Here is a 20,687-nt window from a genome sequence, read left to right as displayed (position 1 = left end):
TTACTTGGTTTAACAGCAAGAATGAGTTAACTTTATGCAAATCACTTACGTTTACATGAGATGGTAGCTCTTGTTGTGTCCTCTCCCAGATCATTGACAGCCCTGCAGACATATTCACCAGAATCCTCTGGGTATGTATATAAAATGTCAAGAGACACAAAGCCCATATCATACAAGGTACGGAAACGATGTCCGGTTGGTAGGGGCTTGCCATTGCGGTACCATTCCACCCTCAATTTGGGGTCTGTTTTTGGCTCTACACGACATTCAAAATGGACAGGTTCTCCTTCACCAATGCCCACTGATTCAATCTATAAGTACCAAAAGACTATTTCATTCTAACCATTCATGCTTTTGCACAATACTGAACTAAATAAGAAAGGTATGATGATGAGACTTAGAAGGCTGTGAATAACTTTCTTTGGGTTAATGTAGAGAATTCAAAAGAGAAGGAAATGAAGCAATACTGCAAACACAGGGGATGTTTTCCTGTGATTTTTCTGCAATGGAGATACTAAGTAGGGCAACCAGATTATTTGTCTCTAATGCCAGCTATGTTACTGAAACTACTGGATGATAGAGCATATTGCTGAATTACTGGACACCCAAAAAATTCCAAACGCATGTCTTAAGTAATGTTCAGCAATGGGCAGATGAAATTAAAAGATTTCCTCTTACATAACATTTTGTAGTTGCCATCAGCCACTTCTTAGGAGCTATCTTTACAAACAAAGTCCTGCCCACCCACAAGTCCTACTCACATTCTACCTATAATTATCTGCTCTGCACACATATGTAGGAATACACATGAGGCCTTGCATTAAAGTTGCTCAACAGATGTGACACACAAAGAAGTCAAAGTGAAAGCAATCACTATACATACGCTACATTACAGACTGGTTCTAAATAACATGGTTGATATGCACAGCTTTTATATTATGTGTATAAGAAATCTGAATTCTTAACTCCCACTCACTAGTAATGTGACATAATACACAATGGAACAAGCTACTGGACTGAAGAGGAATTTCAGAAGATATCACATGATGCAAACATCTCCAATTCCTGACATTTCTGGAGGTTAACTACTCATATATTCTTGAATGTGGACGTTCTTCTCCTAGATAGCAGAGAGGATGTGCTACTGGCACCCTACTTATTGCCAGGTATGTACCGTTGCTTCAGGAGCAAAACTGCATGTACAGCCAGTGGAAAGAGTTATGGAAAAGTCAAAGGTAATTCGTAATTGCTCATCATGATGGATGGTAAAGGTAAAGTTGTCTCTGTCCTTAACTAAGTAAGCACTATGCCATGAAGGAGTATGGGGGAGTGGATATACCGATGGTGTTGGGAAAAAATCTCTCACTTTAGCAAGAGTTTTCTGTATAACCAATGTTAACACTTTGTGGACCGGTGATTTAAATATTTAAATCACCCTGGGGACCAGCATTTTTAAACATACTACCCTAACTTGTGCACTGTTCACTTTAAAAATTAATATAAAATCTCCTAATTAATTTTTTGAACTAAAATTTTTGGAGAACACTTACCAATGCTCCTAGAAGTGCTTGAGGGTGTGATATTTCTGGAAACTTTCCCCTTTGTGAAGTGGCATTATACAGAACTTGCAAATGTAGACATACTCCTTTTTTTGTGAACTGTGCAAACACGGCATTGCCTAGAAGTATTCTTCCCCTTGGAATATTCACTCTTCACAATTTTCATGAGGGTATTTTTCCGCATATCACTCAAGGGTCGCCCTGGGGGGTCCACATGAGGCCTTCATGGGGTGGGAGTTGATGGGCCCGGTCGTACTAAGTCTTTGTGTGACCCTGGTTCTGCCGCCACCATCTGGACTGTAGCCCAGGCCTTTGCCACATTCATCAGAAATGCTTTGTATTTCAATTTCGAATCAGGGTTTAGATTTTTTTTTAGATTTTCGTTGTCCCCGCAATGTTACTATGCGCAATGTTATTACCCGCATTATTGTCGGAGCTACTGTCACTTTTACTGTCTGTGGCCACAATTCTTTGTTGTCCCCCCGTCACTGTCGCTGTCTGAATGACAATTAATCCATTACTACGCGTCTCACAAGGCAGGTCAGCTAGGTCATTGGAGGAGAATTTGTCCTTGATCCATTCTCCCCACTAGCTACTGGCTGATACACACAGCTTGAAGAGGGCAAAGCATTTTCCTTTATAGTCGGTTAAGTAAACAGCGATGTCAAGTTACTGACTGCTAACTAAACATTCCAGAGTCTTTATCTCGCATCTGCAGGCGGTTGCGTGCAATGTAGGTGGCGCCAGAGAGATGTATAGTGTGCTGCAACGTATCGTGTTCTAAAAACCTGTTAACACGCAAACGGTCCGCCATGTTTAAAAGTGAAAAACCTCTTAAAGGGTGCACGGTCCGCAAAGTGTTAAGTAATTGCCAGAGCCTGCAATTCTGCTCACATTAATGAAGTTCTCACTACAGAGAATACATGTTCTACTACAGTTATAATCTATATGCTCAACAGATGAAAAACTAATGTAAATGATTTATTTTAAAAATTATGTTCTTAGTTTATTTAATGCTACTTTCTCAACTGCACAGGTTATATGGCACCACGTGGGTGATGAGTGTGATGAGAACTGGTAAAGACATGGAAGGAGGTAGCTGTGGTCTATTTTAAGGCAGTATCCTAGTATCTGCCCGACAGACCAAGGAAACCCACAAAAAATCTCCATCAAGATGGTCCACATCAAGGATAAGGACTGAATCCATTAGCTACAATATAAAATGCCAAAACATCTTCCATATCACTTTCAGGGTCAGAGGTCTCTGACATAAGCAAAACACCTTATGGAAATGACAGGACTAGCCTAAAGGACCAGGGGATACTCTAGGGTAACAAAAGGAATAAAATAATTCCACATTCTGAAATGTCCTGTGGAAACATAACGGCTGGTCATGTTTCACTGCAATAAGCGATTCTGTAAGACATTCAGTCTTACAAAGTGCACAGCACATTAAACTACAAAGTAAAAATGTGTGGCTCACACAAACCTGAGTGATGAACTTGGGTGGAGAAAGTGGAGCTTCCTCTGGAAGAGCATGACTCACTGGTCCACGTTCCAGTTCCTTCAGTTTCTCTCCGCTCATTCCTTGCGGCAATTGTGAGTCCAAGACAATATCTCGCTTAGCTGTAACGTGAATAAATTACCAGTAAGTTACAGAATCCACTGAAGGACATGAACAAGAAAAAAACTAATGCAACCCAAACTTCAATTAATGTGGTGATGAGTAAGACCATGCAAGTGTGAGTTCTATTTGTGCTCCACTGACAGAGGTGATATATGAACACTACTGTTTTCAAATGAAATGGAAATGTGCTGCTAGTGACAGTGCAATGATAATTTAATGTGTGACTGTGGAGAGAACCATAGAGGAGCTCTTCCTGCTTAAACAGATATTAATTACTGATTACTGTAAAAAGGCAATACAGACTTACCATATTTTACATGAACTGAAGGAAGTGATCCACATCACCTTTCAAACATGTCTCACCGAGAAAAAAAAAAAAATGTGGCACTTTCTGAATCTAATACTCCTCAGAAACTGAAGCAATTATACATGTTATTTCATTCTGGACAGCTTTGGCAGTATGAATTCAGTTCTCAAAATAAAGCAGAATTTTCACAGGCTATCATAATTAACACAGAGGTCTGTTGAGTGCAAGTAAGTGAGTTATCATGATGTCTCTGCAGACAAAACATACTGTACACTTTACTGATGGTGCTACATTTTCTTCTTCAACTTCATTATCTTATATTTCTTCTGGTTTACTTTATGACTCTTTTGGTATTTAGACCATATACCATTCACTGAGAGGATGAACTGGAAAGGATGTGGAAGGAAACAGTTACAGCTTAATCACAGTGTAAGCCTGCAGGGACTGACAAAAAGCATGAAAAATGTCAGTCAGGATCGCCTGCCCCAGCCAAAATTCAAACTCAGCACTTCCTGAAGACAAGAGTATTATCACTACAGAAACCCTTTTTGTGTTATCTCATTGATCAGGAGAATATGCAAGGTATTTGAATATGAATCAAAGAAAATGCTTATGCCATAATGCATGTTATTCAATCAGTTTCTGAGGATGAACTATAGAAAATGCTGCAACATTTGTTTGCCCACTGCAAGGCATGCTTGAAGGAAGAAGTGGCTAACTTTCAGCAGTTCCTGTGAAATATGGCAAGGATGTATTGTCTTTTTGCAGTAATCACTAGTTGAGTTCTGCTGAAGTAAACAGTCAGCAATGCATGCAGGAGACCCTTCTGTGGATCTCTGTATGGTTACACAGTAAATTGCCAAAGGGCTATTGCTACAGCACATTTCCACTTCATTTTAACACTCAGTATTTTGAACTTTCATGCATTTTAGAGAGCAATGAAAATTACTTGAAGTAAAGCATATATTGTGCATCATGCTGTAATCTGGATATGTTCTATGTTCTTTCTACAAACGAAATGCAATTAAATTAATTTTTGCAGTATCTTCTTGGACCTTTGTGAAAACAGATAAAGAAACACATAAATATGAGACTGCTGCATACAGAGTTTTCAAGATTTGTGAGTTAGAAAAGAACAATACAAGTAACATTTGTAAGTGTGAATAGAAGAAAGACTATTCTCCTGCAGAAATTTTCATGTTCACGATTCAGATTGTGGCGATAATCACAGTTTTCTAAACCATTTTAGAGAAAATGAGTACTTCTGTCATATATTTGACGCTGATTTCAAAATCAAGTTGTTATTCAAATAACCCATTCTCTGATGTCAAAAGGGGGGGGAGAGATAAAAGGTACTAAAAGCAGGAATTGGTGTATATGCTTAGAGGAAATCCCTGTACCTTTCATGTGGCCTCCATGATAGCATCACATGATTTATCGAGCTTTCGCTTAGTAAAGAACAATTATAGTAAGCAGTACTCTTGAAAAAATACCATTATTGAATGACCAATGCTGACATTAATACTGTGAACTTATACCAATCTTTTATACTTCAAAAGTAGAATATAATGCATTCAAAGGGTCCTTGACCTTATGAAACAGTAAAATGTAGTAAATGTCATACTAAATTCATAATCTGGAGAAATTGGGCTGATCGTATGACACGGGTAAAGGTCTTAATCACTATAAAGGAATTCTGCATATTCACAAACTAAGCAATATCTGGCAACTGTGAAATGTCTTAAAATTCCTGTATCCATAGCATATGTGTCTGAGAATATTTGCATTCTGGCTGAGTGGTAGTAAGAAAGTTGTGAATTTGGATTCATATTGGATAGAAGTTGTATCATTACAGAATGTATCTCAAAACCAGAGCCATGTTTCAAGATGACACGACTGTACACACTGTGCGACAGTGTGGCAGTAACAGTAACATAAGCAAGAATACTATTTCAGGAACATATTTTACATGAAACTTGCTCTGTGTATATGTGAGGATGGAGATACACCACAGTCATCAGATTTCCACTGTCCCAAAAATTATTGATTCATGTTTGTGTTGCTGCAAATTTTTTCTTATTCAAAAATATAAGACAATCTTGTATTTCTGGAAAAAATTACAGTTAGGAAATTTTGTGCTACGGTAATCAAGTTGTGGTATATTACAGAGATTTTTCTTTGTATTGGCCATGGTTTAAAATCCATAGTGACTAAGGGGATGTCATTCTACAAAGACAGAACACAAATGTAGTCCTCCATAATAACCATTTCTATATACCTGTGCATGTGAGAGTGGCCTTGGTTGTAGCTGATCCCCACTTGTTCGTTGCCCTGCAAACATACTCTCCAGAGTCCCGGGCATAAGTATAATCCATATCTAGCACAATGAAACCAAAATCATTGAGCATGTGAACACGAGAACCAGTTGCAAATGGACGCCCATTATGGAACCAATCAATACGCATCGTAGAATCACCAACTGGCTCCACTCTGCATTCAAAGTGTATAGCACCACCCTCAGGCACATCCACAATGTCCTGTGACATAAAGAGTTTTTCTTAACACACACACACACACACACATAGTGAACCAAGGGACTAGGTACCTTTCAGGTACAACTGTCACAGTGTCAAAATCTCTTACTTCTACTTCTGTTTGGAAGTTTCAATGCAAAAAGGAAGCAACAAATCCTACAAGAGTAATGTTAAAGTCAATACAGCAAACTTTCATAAAATAAATTAATTTTCTGAAATGCAAACTCAATGCTCAAATTCTAAAACTGTATGTTACAACTGTAATAAAAAAGTGTAAATACCAGTATTGAAACATTCTTATGTACAAACCTTGAGTTCCACAATGAATCTTGGTGGATCTGGTTTCTCCTCTTCTGACAAGATCTCATCTCGTTTGTACAATGCTTCTTCAAGTTTCTGAATACTCTCAGTACCAGTACGGAAGTTGCTTGGCAGCTGTGGCTCCATAATAATACCCTGACGACCTCGAACTTGTAGTTTACACGATACAGTAGCCTCTCCATGACGATTGGTAGCCTAAAATGGACATATTGTCACATGTTAGAGTGACTGTATGCAGTGGTTTGGCATACACACAACTTGTAACCACGAGTAACTATAGCGCTATCACTGATTCACACACTCTGCAGTTCACTTCAACATGCACTAAGTCTTCTCAGCCTGCTGCCTTCACCAGTCATTGCCTGGTGGCAACTTCCAATGGCGGGTATTCCCCTCACTCTGGGTTCCTGAACAAGCCCCATTCCTCAGATATTAGCTTATAACAGCACAGCTCACAAAAACCAGACTGCAGGAGTCCTCTGACTGACTGACTGCTCACCAATTCACTTCACTCCAATGTATTCAACTGCTGCTCCCACTTGTTCTACTTGTAATATCTCAGCATGGAGAGCACAGAAAACACCATTTCTCATTGTTCCAGTTCATTCGTAGCAGTGGGAACATGTTTGTTTGCCAAAGTGTTACTCAGCAACAGCTCTTATATATTTGCTCATTTCATTGCCATTGTCCAGCAATGGGTCTATATGCCACACTGTTCCCTGCTTAAAGCTATTCATCCTGATTAGCCTACAGGCATACCACCAGTTCTTCTTTTCTGGTTGCAGTTCTTGTGACATCTGTGATCAATCTCACTTTCCTTCCCATGGCTCAGTTCTCACACTGATTACTCTCCAAATGCTCCCACTGCTCCCTTCTTAAGGCCGCTTTGCCCCAAGCGGCTCCCTTATGAAGTGCCAGTAGGTCCAGGTGTATCACCATCATCCTTCGTTTCAGCTTGGTGCAGGCGAAAGATCCAAGAGTGGTCAATGCTCCTACATCTCCAGCTCCTTAATCTGTGCAGTCTTTTCTTTTGTTTTGGAGGGGATGATCCCTGAACAATGTCCTGACACTCATTTTCTGCAGTCTAATGGAAGCTCTGGCTATTTGTTTTGTGACCTCCAGCTCTACGGTATGCCTGAAGATCTGGCTGAATGTTCTCCTTCCTTCCCAGAAGTAATCACTCTTTCAAGCCTCAGATCCTTGGCATTGTTGCATTCTGGTCTCTTTTGTCATTTCTTCTCGACTTTTGGTCCCTCCGAGGATCCTCTTGTAAAATCACCCCTGGTCCACCTTTTCCATGGGTACCAGCATACCACAGCCAGTCACTGGTCTTCCAATAGATCCTCCTGTGCTCTGATACTCTCCACTGCAGCCTCTTCATTAGGGACTTCCTGATGCTCTGTCTTGGATTCTATTTCTTTTGGATTTGCCTCAAAATCTGTGGCCTCTGTCTTTTCTATACAGGCCTCCATTTCCTCTACTTGAAAGTCCATCCTGACTATCATCCTTTCATGATGGACATATAAATTTGCCAGCATTTTTTCTTTTTGCAGTTCTGGCCAACCCTTACTCCTACATTCAGGTGTTCATGGCAGGCTCTTATTTCCTTTAGATTGACATCCATCTTAGCCAGCAGGCTTTCCATTATTTGCTCAATCATTTAGCATGATGATATAGCTTCTTACTGCAGTCTCCAATCCAGCCACTTCTGACACAAGTTGACAGGTACCTGAGTGTGGATGGGATTTAGATCGGTAATTGGATTTATTTGAATCTTATGTAACTTACTTACTTACTTACTCATGGAGCTGAGCCCCTTCTGGAGGAGCTGCCAATTCTGCAGCTACTCAAGAATTTCCCAGCATTTTATGGAACCCGAAGGTTCATCACCGTGTTCACAAGAGCCCTCCACAAGTCCCTATCCTGAGCCAGATCTATCCAATCCATACCATCCCATCCTATCTCTCTAAGATACATTTTAATATTGCCCACCCACCTACACCATTGTCTTCTCTGTGGTCTCTTTCCTTCTGGCTTTCCCACCAATATCCTGTATGCATTCCTTGTCTCCCCCATTCATGCTACATGACCTGCCCACCTCATCCTCCTTGACTTGAGCATTCTAATTATACTTGGAGAAGAGTACAAGTTATGAAGCTCCTCATTATGCAGTTTTCTCCAACCTCCTGTCACTTCATCCTTCTTTGGTCCAAATATTCACCTCAACACCCTGTTCTCAAACACCCTCAGTCTATGTTCCTCCCTTAATGTCAGAGACCAAGTTTCACACCAATACAGAACCACAGGCAAAATTATAGTTCTGTATATTCTAATTTTTATGTTTTTGGACAACAGATGGGAAGACAAAAGGTTCTGGACTGAATGGTAGCAAGCATTAACCAAGTTCAATCGCCTATGTAACTAGTAACTAAATTTTATAAATCACTTTCACACAGTCTTCAGTAGCCACTGCTTGATAGTGGCTCCCAACAGTGGGCGTTCCCCTTACTGTGGATTTCCGAACTGTCCCTGTGTCTCAGCTACCAGTTTCTAACAGTAATGGCTCATAAGAACTGAATCACAGCAGTGCTCTAACTAATTCACTCTCACCAACCAATTCTCTTCAATTCTCTCAACTCAAATGAACTCACTTCACGTCACTCTACTCCTTATGCAGCTCCAGCACAGACCACACAGAAAAAAAAGTTCCTCATTGCTGTATGAGGTTCAATCGCTGCAGTGAAAACACATTTGTTTGCCAAGCCATTACTCAGCAACATCTCTTGCATATTTGCTATTCTCAGGTTGTTGCTCAGCAAACGGTTCTACATGTTACAATATTAAACAAGGCAACTTAATTTTAGGAACAGAATGTAAAATTATAAGCACAACACACTACTTGTACTGAATACATAATCGATGATACAGAGTGACAAGGACATATAGTTAACACAGAACTGCATAGCATAATACTGCAATACTGAAGACATCCATAAACACATGGTCCTTAAAACAAATTACAAAGCAGCATAAACATGTAGCCGAAATTATAATTTCAAGTGTTCATCATATGATGTACAAGTTAGCAAGTGAAATTAACCACTCAAGTTTGAAAGAAATGTACTATCAAAATATCATAAAAAATTCAAAACACCAAAAAAATCTGTTAAACTACACTGAGACAAGCTTCAAAGTCATTTGAAGGGTCTAAATCCTGAGCCCATGTTACTAAATGGGCTGCTCCAATTAAATGAATCCTAGTTGGATCTGTGTGAAGATCATTTGGATGACCTAGATATACCTAGATGTACATGGGGATATTAAATTAGATTTAGAGAAATAGGGTGTGAACTGGATTCAACTAACTCATGGCACTGTCTAATGGGGAGCTTTCATAAACACTGACAAGCCCTTTGACTCAATAAACCAGCTTTATCAGTTGAGTATCAAATTTTCAAGAAAGACCTTGCAGTTACCTAGATCTGTGTATAGAAGGGCCTAATTGTTACTTATTTTCAGTAAGGAATACCTTGCATGTGTAAAGACCAGAATCTCGTTGATACACGCCAGCAACTTCTAGAATAACAAATCCAAAATCATTGATGGTCTTGATGCGGGAACCTGCAGACAGAGGCTTTCCATTGTGGTACCACTCCACACGCATGCTGGAATCATTCACTGGAGTCAGCTGACACTCAAAATGTGCCAGTGAGTTCTCGGTCAGCGTGAGATCCACAGGTGTTGTAATGAATTCAGGTGGTTTTCCAGAATCTTCCTCAGGAGAGGTTTGGCCTGGTATAGCTCCCAGACCCTCCAGCTCAGCAATCTTCTCAATTGTCCTTTCCATACCTTTTGGCAGTTGTGACTCCAATATTATGCTCCTCTTACCTGCAACAAAGTATATCTGACTGTAGAAATTTCATATATATATATTATTGTCACACACCCTTAACACATTCACAACACATTCACAATAAAGTTGCTTGCTGCCTGTAAGCCATTTTGCAATATGCACTGCAACATGTATTCTTCAATAACATGCAATCTATCTTGCAGGTTATGTTGAAATTGTCAATGCTCATTTTGCAACATACCTACTGAGACAGCAAAAAATTCTCCCTTGTGTAGAAAACTGTTCACTTCCCAAAGATGACAAAAATTAAGCCCCTTCTAAAGTTTTTTATCCTTTGTTCCTCCTTACCTCATATTTTTTTTTGTCATAATGCCAGTATGTTGTGCTTTCCATAGAATACTGAAGATGTAAACACATTACAAGCTTTTGAATCTGACAAAGTGCAAACATCAACATCTGGTAATCTTGCTGGCTATTGCTAGATCAACAGAAGCAGGAGACTTATTTCCACCATGAATGCAATAACTTCCATGCACAGAAGTGTCCATGAATTACTGATCTTTCTCCTAAGATACAAGCAATGCACTGCATACACTCACCAACATATTTTAGAGGGAAAAATGCAAATCTTACCAATATGTAAATTTCACAGCATCCAACCTGGCTCTGGGGCCCACTCAGCCTCCTATCCAGTGGGTACCAAGACCTCTTTCCCTGGGATCAAAGTGACAAGGGTGTGAAGCTGACCACTTACCTCCATCAGGTGCCAAGGTCAAGAATGGTGGAGATAAGCCTCCACTTTCCCATACATCTTCGTGGCATCATGTTTAATTAAGTAAGCAGAGGGACAACTTTACTTTATTACCTTACTATGCAAATCTAATTTATCCATCGTTTACAGATGCTGCCACTGTGGGGGTCACTCCTACTTCACAGGATTCATACCACAGTCTCAAGAATGTTTATATTAATCTAGAAGAGTGTTCACAGTAACTAATATATGTGAAGTTACAAAACATCGTCATTATTTTACACTTCTTTCCTCCAATTTATATTATAAGCCTGACATAGTGAAATGCTGAAGGACATTTTTTCAAGACTTTAAAAATATCTTTTTAACCTTTATGAGCTGAAAGACACCGTATGGGGGCCTTTAAATTAAAGCCGAGTGGCTGAAGGACACCGTATGGTGACTCACAGTCCACGCGTGCGCACAGTGTTTTAAAATCTAATTTAAGATAGAAATTCTTGTTCCACTTACATTATTTTTGGACACCAGCTTTATAAGTAGACTGTCTTCCCTCCCGCATCATCTAACTGAATGTTGCATGTAACTGAATGCAGAGTCCGACGTCGCAATTCATGCACTTTGTCCGTATGTAACTCTGTTTTCCACGCGAAGCGCACACACGCAACATCTGTCTTGTATTAGCAGGAAGTAGGCCAGTGATGGCGAGTGGTCTCCTCTATTGGTAACGCTTATAAAACATCACAATTTCAACTATGCACCATGGCCCCATTTCGCATGGAAGAAGCCAAAATTGAGAGGCTGCTCATAAATCACACCATTCAGAATGCGGTACAGTAGGTTATGAATGGACGAGGATGCAAGGGGCATTCCAAGAACAGTAACTCTGTGTGGATAGTCTGACATACGTGTATAAACAGGCACAGTTTCATAAGGACAAAGAAGGATAAGAACTCGCTCACACTCCTGTATACAAGAAGCTGAAGTGACTGGAGAATGTGCAATGAAAACAAACTTCCTCTCTCCTCCAGATAAGACATAGTCAGACCATGTGTCAGCAGCATGCATTTATACGGCAGAAACGTTTTGTGCAGAAGCTTTATGCATTTTTGTGGACAAACGCTCAAAATTGGGGAAAAATATTTTTGGAATCAATGTAACAATTTTTACAGATTCTAAAATCTGTAAATTACAATATCTAATTCTATATTCTTTATAGATAAAAGCAGCGTTTATTTCGTTCGTTTAACACAAAAATTGCAGAAATCACAGCATTTTCAGTAACATGATTACAATTTTTATTACTCTACAATGGCAGGCATTTAAATTAACTCCGGCCCGTGGCCATTACCGGAACTGAAACGGCCTTTCCCTTAAAGGTTAAAATAGTGTTCTTAAAGCTTCTTCACATACTATGCTGACAAATTTGAAAGACTTGCCACAAGACACCACACAATTACAGGTTCCTCCCATCATGGGTGTTTGGAAACCCCAAATGTACTGCCCAACTTTCCAACAGTATGATATTAAAGTTACCTTGAACTTTCATGCTTGCTGTTGTGACAGCCTGTCCATACTCGTTGAAGGCTCGGCATGAATATTCCCCTGAATCCTCAGGGTACACTGGAGAGATCTCAAGGATGACAAAGCCAAAGTCACAGAAGGTGCGGAAACGGGAGCCCGTTTTCAGTGGTCTTCCATTCCAGAACCACTCCACCTAAACCACATAATATCACATATGCACTTGTGAAGAAAAACGAAACAAAACACATGTCAGACATATAAGTACAAACTTTAGGAGATGACAAAAAATTGTCTGATCTAATTAATCATGCCAGTAAGATGAAAAAGAACAAAAATTAATCTGACACACACTAAAATTGAATTATTAAAAAGACAGACACACTTAGTCTAAAACATAAAAGCATGACCACTCAGAAGTAAATCAGTGGCTAATTTTATGCCAATCGTGGTGGTTGTGGTTGTGATGGTGGCACCGGCATTATCAGTGGAGGTGGTGGCAGCGGCGGTGGCGGCAGTGGTGGCATCGGTAGTAGTGGTGCTGGTGGTGGCGGCGGTGGTGGTGGCTGCAGCAATTATTATGGTTAGGATGGTGGTGGTGGTGGTGATAATGTTTATGTTATTGTTGTTATTGCTATTATTGACTACTGATGACAATGGTGGCAACGATGATGAAAAAATAAAGGAAGAACATAAATTACAGCATCTGAAGATAATATTTCAGGAAAATTACAGAACCCAAGAGGGATGAAGCCAGTACATAATTTATGGTTTCACACAATAAGGAACTCTGCAATTTACTTATGGATATTATGTACTGAGCATTAGGTGTGTGTTTCACCTTTCTCTTTAAGTAGTGTTCAAAACACTTTCCACTCCAATAAATGTTCAGCAAATATGCTGTATATGTATGCAGAAATAAATATATATCTACTTTTAAAGGCTGGATCACAGTGTGAATTGTATGAATGTAAAAACATTTAACATACACACATTTCCACAAACTTTTACATGACTGACACTTGGCTATAAACACATTAGAGGTTCTCACATTTACATCACAGTTTTTCCTCAACATTTATCTAATATTGATGGCATAAATATTTCTACATCACTACACTGTGAAAGGCACTACATTTCAAACCACTGACATTTTTCTACTGTGCAGAATAAGCCCCTCCGTGTAACTGACCTTTAGTTTTGGATCATCTGTTGGTGTAAGTCTGGCTTCAAAGTGAGCGTTCTCTCCTTCCCGTAAGCTGTCAATATTAGACAATGGCACAGTGAAAACAGGAGCTTGGACTCGGCTCTCTGTGGACCTCTCATCCCGAGTACGGATTAGCGAATCTTCCAGGTTCTGAATCTTTTCAAGACCTCCTTCCATGCCCTGCATTAATAATAAAACACAAAGATATTGCAAGTCCGTGTTTATAGATATTCATACATTCATGAGCAGTGTGCTTTTATTGTGTTCTGCTACACAACATTTTACTTTAATTTACTTCATGTTACTTATGTTACTTGATAAGGGTAGACTCCAAAAGTTGCATCAGCATTCACACATTAGTGAAGACAATGATGAAGACACAGAACGTTAATCCAAATCACAAAAATTCAATTAATGAATATTAATATTCATGCGTTTAATACATGAATATCCCTTTTACTTTCTCATACATATATATATAGTACATCAGATAGTCTCGTGTTCACAAACAAAACTGGTCTCGAGATTTTAACAGATTTATACATTTTGAACCCCCTGAATATGAAAAGATGGTTTCTGGAATGCAGTCTGTCTCTGTGTTAATGTACATATGTACATGCATCACAGCAGCACCTGAATGTTCAGGACAGATTTCATTTATACTTGTCAATTGTTGAGGTGTTTTATTGTTTTCAAAACCACATGTCTTAGAGAGTTTTGTTCTGATTCAGTGGCACAGCTCATAGCAGTTTCAGCTTCTAATGCTAAGGTCTTTACCAAATTCTTGGTTTGAAGTGTAGATTATATTTTAGTCTCTTGTTTAATAACTGGGTTTCATTTTCTGTGAACTGTGTGTCTGGGGTGGAATCGCTGATGGTTGTCATTTTCTTGTTGTTGCATTTGGAGGGGTGACAGCAGGGAAAGCTGAGAGGGACTGTACGAGCACTGCCTGATGATGGCCAGAAATAGTGGATGAAACATGTTGTCATGTAGAAACCACATAATTATCTTAGAATTATACATTATATTGTGAGACTGAAACTGAATAAAATATTCTATACTCAATATGACACTAATATATAATAATACTATTCTACCTGATAATTTTAAACAATTAATTTTCTCTAGTTGGGAGTTTTCATACGATTTCCCTTGTCTCCAACTCCAATCTGAAAATAAAGATGAATCTTACCCTTGGTAACTGGGACTCCAAGATGAGATTTGCTTTTGAGACACACTTTAGTGTTGCTTTCGTTGAGTCTTGACCAACTTTGTTGACAGCACGACATTCATATTCACCAGAGTTCTCCTCATAGCAATACAGAATGTCCAAAATCACAATGCCAAAGTCATGGAATGTTCGGTAGCGATGGCCATGAGGAAGTTTCTTGCCATTGTAGAACCATTCAACCTAGAATTTAAAGGGTGAAAGTAAATAAAAAATAATTAATATACCAAGTGGCAATATGATAATGAAATGTGGTTATAATTTTATAATCCTCAAATTTTCAATACTTATATCCTTATACTGGGTATCATTTTAGCATTCATTCACAGTTTCCATAAGCCAGCTGCAAAAAAAGTACTGCACATATTTTAACTGCTCTTTTTTGATATTTTTTTTGTAAAGTAGAATCACTGTGAGTTTAATCATACAAATCTCCTGAAGATCGCAAGAACGATATTTCACATTACCAACTTCAGCAAAGTAAAAAGTACTGCTGCAAGCATAACAAATCTAAATCGCAATACAAAGTACCAACCGTTAAGTTAGGGTCATTGACAGGTGTAAGTCTGGCTTCAAAGTGTGCACTCTGTCCTTCCACCAGCTGAGTTACATTAGAGATCTGGGTGATGAACTTCGGTGGTTCCAAAACTGGTGTGGTGGGAGCCTGAGGTTGTCCTCCCTGTCCAACTTCCAGCTCTCGAATCCTAGCAAGGGAATCAGGCTGAAGACTGTCTAGATATACTCCTCCCTTACCAACACACTTGATAGTTGCTCGGGTGAAGTCCTCACCATATCTGGAAAGTATGAGAGAACAGAAAATTCTAGTAAGTTAATACAACACAAAATTAGAGTTAAAATGAATAAAGAAAATCACCAACATTTGTGAACACACAAATATCAAATAAGACATCATGTATTGTGCTATATACTATCCTGAATCTCAATAAACCCTATTATTATAACACTATAACAAATACCCTGCCTCCCCAAGAATAATAAGAGGAAAGTTATGATGTAGATTTGAGGTTCTCATAACACTGACTATGACTATGAAGAGTGCCATCTTCTGGGATGTTATGCCATGCAGTCTGGCTGAAGTTACTGAAATTTAAAAGGAATATACCATCTTCATGTTCAAGGTTGAAGTGTAAGTAAAGCTTAGTGCTGGCTTGCTTGCTTGGCTTACTCCTTGAATGAAGATGAAGGCAGTGAACTTCTACAGACTGTATGGCATAATATCACAGAGTATAGTACTCTTCAATGATAATATAGGTTTGGAAAATACAGACAATGTCTGGATTTCAGCGATCAGTATCAAAGTAAGAAACTGTATTATAACACACATGTGAACTCACTCCTCATAAAGCAAAAAGCAATTATGTTGTATTTTAGTGTCCTGTTGCACTGATTTTCGTCCATGATATGTATGCATTGTCCATCTTTTAGTGCACTCAATTTCACTTGTTATTTCACAACATGTTTCGGCACTGCATACATATCATGGACGAAAAAGCAATTACATTACCTAGGCCTGAAGAACTGCTGCTGATAGCTGAGGCCAGGGACAGTTCAGAAACCCAGAGAAATGGAAATATCCATTGTTGGAAGCTGCTAGCAAGCAACGGCAATGAAGACGTGACTGTGGACACTAGTGTGTGGGCATAACAGTGTACTGTAAAGTGTAGTCATGCACTATATCAAAAAGGCCAATCCTAAACCTGTCCAGTCACACTGCATAAAAAATATGACACCTTGTGTCAGAAGTTGGATTGGACTGACCAAATGAATTGGATTGGATTTGATTGATTAAATCAAAATGAGGCAAGTTCGAATAAATACTGAAATGCTTCTTGGCCAGTCAAGAACAAATGATGGCCGAAAAAAAAGCTGAAATGAAAACTAACCAAGAAAGGATGGAAGCCAAGATGGATGCCTGGCTAGAACTGATGGCCTGGCAAGAAAAGACAATAGCCTACTAAGAAGCAATGGAGGCAGGTCTAAAAAAGGTGAAGGCAACCCAGAGAAGACGAAGGCCAGCCTGGAGGAAATGGAAGCCACAGTGAATGTCTTCAAAGAAAGGTTGGACCTAAGGGACAACACGGATCTGGAGACCAATCAGGAAAAGGTGGAGGCCATAGCAGTGAATCAGGAAGTCCATAATGAAGAGGATGAAGTAGAGGCAATCAGTGCTATCAAGGATCAGTCTGTGGACCAATGTCTGGCCATAAAGTGGCGCAGGGGGTTGACCTGCCATGCCATTCCTGCACTGTGCAAGGGCCACAGCCATAAATGATGTCAACTAAGAGGAAAATAAACTGAGCTGATGATAATTCCTATATAATATATTGGAGCTTTGTGTAATTAGTGCAGGCAAGGATTCAGTGATGTCTCCTTTACATTGCTTCAGTATATGCTGCTATTTCTACAAATGCGTATCAGATATAAATCAAATACAACATATATAAGTAGACTGGGTGAGAAAACAAGTATGGTAAATATGATCACTTACATTCCTCACTTGCAGAAAATTTCTTACTTTGGGAAGAGAAATACTACCAATCAGATACACTACCTGTTACTAGCTCTGCAAACATACTCTCCGGAGTCATGACTCTGAATATATGAAATATCCATCACTACAAAGCCAAAGTCTGACACAGATTTCATGCGTGATGAGTGTCTTATGGGTTGGCCATTGTGGAACCACTCCACTTTGAGGTTTGGATCTCCAACTGGGATCAGTGTACACTCGAAGTGAACAGAGTCTCCATCTTTCAAGCCTTCCAAACTCTATAAGCAAAACAATGAGAAAATTATGCACTTCTTACACTGACACAAGCAACTATGTTGTTTTATTTTTGCAATAAAAATTCTTAATTTTTTTTTTCAACTAATTCCTTACCTGGATGTGTGATGTAAATTGTGGTTTCTGTCCCTTTAGCTTTTCAACACACTCCAGTTCAACGCTAATCTCAGACCTGCCCCACTTGTTTGTGGCTCGGCAGGTGTATGTGCCAGAATCTTCAATCTTGGTACCTAGAATCTCTAACACCACCATACCAAAAGCATGGACAGTTCTGGTACGATGACCTAAAAGAAAACAAGCGTTATTTCTGTTTAGTTCATATCCTTTTACCTATTCACCACCTGTCCTTAATTGAAACCACCAAACTAAATATTCTGTTCGTCAAGAATGCAATGTTTTCATCCACCTTTCTCCCATACATTTCAGAGTAAAGAGATTTTACTTTCCAAATCTATGAACACTTATGGTGTCCCAGTGTTCCAAATGGAGGTGGTGACTGAATTTCCACATGGTATGCATGAAGTGAGAATCAAAATATTATTAGTGTGGTCAGGGAAATTAATCAAACGGAATAAGATTCCCAAACATTCAGATGTCTAGAATCCTCTTAACTTACAATACTGACCCTAAAATATGGATCCATATTGAGGAGTTCAATAATGTCAGCCATATGATCACAATACTGCCTGATGATGGTCCCATGTTAACAGAAACATGTAGTGGTAGAAAAAAAAAAAAAACATGTTTGTTGTGTTGATGGAAACCTTACCTTGCCATATACACAGAGTTTTACATCAAGCAGTCACAAACTTTAATTTCTTGAAAAAATACTCTTTTTTTTTCCAGTGCAATTTGTGATTTGTCCCATATCCCAGAAATATTCACCTCATGGGTTAATATGGACAGAAAACAATTCCAACCATTTCATAGAATTTACATCAATTTGGAACTTCTTGAAGCACACATCCATTGGGACTTAGGAGGAGTTTTAATATTTATGTAGGTTAAATTGCATTTATATATGAAAATAATTAATTTCAGCTCAACATCTGGAGCATAAAAATTAATGATAAAAATATGGAATTTATCATCTTCAAGTATTTTTATCTGCATACAACACCCTGAAGGATAATGTACCAGTCATGTTGTACATACAGTGCTACAGCTCTCTTCTATACCGGTAGATCGCAATGGGGACACTGACACAGGGAAACACGACGACAAACTGATAACAGCCGCAAAACAGCTGGATAAAAATTAAATTTAACACCTAGCATAAAGTAAATAACGACGTGCACGAGAAACAAATACAGTGCAGTGGTCTCACTCAAGGATAGAGTTCACCTGATGATGGCCCAATGAGGCCAAAACATGTTGAGAATATAAATTGTGTAAAGCCAAGACAATTTGAGGAGTGTGAACATTCACTTTTAATGTGTAAATTTATGTACTATGTAAAGGCCTACGTGCATTTTATTGATTTGAACTGTCACAGTATTGAAATGCATTTTTAGTGAACAACACATTCCTAATGCCTTTTTAAAGTTGTATTATTCACAGATACGTTAGTAAAAAATAGGATGATGCCCCAATACAATGGGATGCTGAAATATAATAATATCTTCTATTGCTTGTGTTTTTCATAAGGTCCTTTTTAACTTTCAGTTTTTTTTACAGTGTAACTTTATGCACTGTAAAGAAATGATCAACTACCACAGCAGATGCACACCACATACAGATACATGTAAGTACATGTCACGCTTCATCAGAGGTACAAATGTATTTACTTCAGATAAACACTGTGGCTAGATAATATTTCAATCTCAAGAAACTGAAAAAAAGCCTCCCTTTACAAACAGAATACTGTGTTCAAATTTTATAAAATAATGTAATGATGAAAAAGACACACATTTGAGACCCGAGATACTCTCTAGTAAGGTACATGGTATCACATCCCAGAAAACAGCAACCTTAAGAAGACACAATGTGACTCATATGAACACATTCCACATTTTCCAACATTTACAGAAATACTAACTGGCTTTGAGCACCTCTCCTTTGTAGAACCATTCTACTACCATGGTTTGGTCACCAACAGGCGTTAAAGATGCTTCAAAGTGAGCAATGTCACCTTCACTCAGGTTGCTCAGATTTTGGAACTGAAATAAAAATCAGAAACGTCTGTAAACACCAAAGAACAATTTAAACAGTATCAGTATTTGTATATGTACAGTTTTGCACATTCACTGGGGCTACAGGGAAAAAATTACTGATTATCCTCAGCATTCCAGATATGCATTTATTACATATTGTATTTGTATTGTATTGTATTTATTGCATGCTCCATCACATCCTTACATGGCCGAAGCCCTTGGATACAGAACCGGTCTCACAACAAGCCTGCTAAGTAGCAGGTAGTCACTAGTCACGATCATCGTGAGTACAGCTCAGCCACAGACATTCAATGGAAATTCAACATGGAGTGTGTTCTGGCGACAATTCGAGACCATGGCAGAACACACCCGATGGTCGGACAGTGAAAAATCGACATATCTAATTACTGCCCTGAAGGGTCGGGCGGCAGAAATACTACCCGGCATTCCGGTAAATACAACTTACGAGGAAACTCTTCAGGCTCTAGAGGACCGTTTCGGGGACCAACACTTTGCAGCTGCTTACCACTGCCAACTAAGAACGAGGACGCAGAGACCTGGAGAATCCCTGCAAGACTTTGCCACGGCCACTGAACTCTTTTCCCGTCGTGCCTACCCAAATCTACCTGCTGACCACATAGGAAGGGAGGCAGGAAAAGCCTTCGCATACGGAATACGAGATGCCGATATAAACTTCCAGCTGCTGCTGGGAGGGGAAAAGACGGTAAACGAGGCCCTCCGACAAGCACTAGAGCTGCAGGCGGTACTGGTAGCAGCCAGACCTCACGGAGATAGCACAAAGTTCCGATCGTTCCCCACCCAA

At 39.2% G+C, this 20,687-nt stretch overlaps 1 protein-coding gene across 11 annotated transcripts in view; it reads right to left on the bottom strand.

Moving 5' to 3' along the window:
- Positions 1-19,870, bottom strand: part of LOC111864305 (titin) — a gene marked incomplete at its 5' end in the record, with an annotated part of 253,509 nt that extends 233,639 nt beyond the window's left edge. For all 11 annotated transcript variants that reach the window (XM_023851449.2, XM_023851450.2, XM_033751371.1 and 8 more), the window contains 12 exon segments: positions 50-311; positions 3,049-3,185; positions 5,772-6,030; positions 6,337-6,543; positions 9,878-10,236; positions 12,486-12,666; positions 13,663-13,857; positions 14,870-15,088; positions 15,441-15,699; positions 17,478-17,695; positions 17,808-17,995; positions 19,750-19,870. In XM_023851449.2, coding sequence (XP_023707217.2) covers positions 50-311; positions 3,049-3,185; positions 5,772-6,030; positions 6,337-6,543; positions 9,878-10,236; positions 12,486-12,666; positions 13,663-13,857; positions 14,870-15,088; positions 15,441-15,699; positions 17,478-17,695; positions 17,808-17,995; positions 19,750-19,870 — 2,605 coding nt within the window.
- Between the last annotated feature and the right edge of the window lie 817 nt (positions 19,871-20,687).

This window comes from Cryptotermes secundus, unplaced genomic scaffold, assembly GCF_002891405.2.
Source record: "Cryptotermes secundus unplaced genomic scaffold, Csec_1.0 scaffold156, whole genome shotgun sequence".
NCBI lineage: Eukaryota > Metazoa > Arthropoda > Insecta > Blattodea > Kalotermitidae > Cryptotermes > Cryptotermes secundus.
This window is presented reverse-complemented; position numbering and strand designations above follow the sequence as displayed.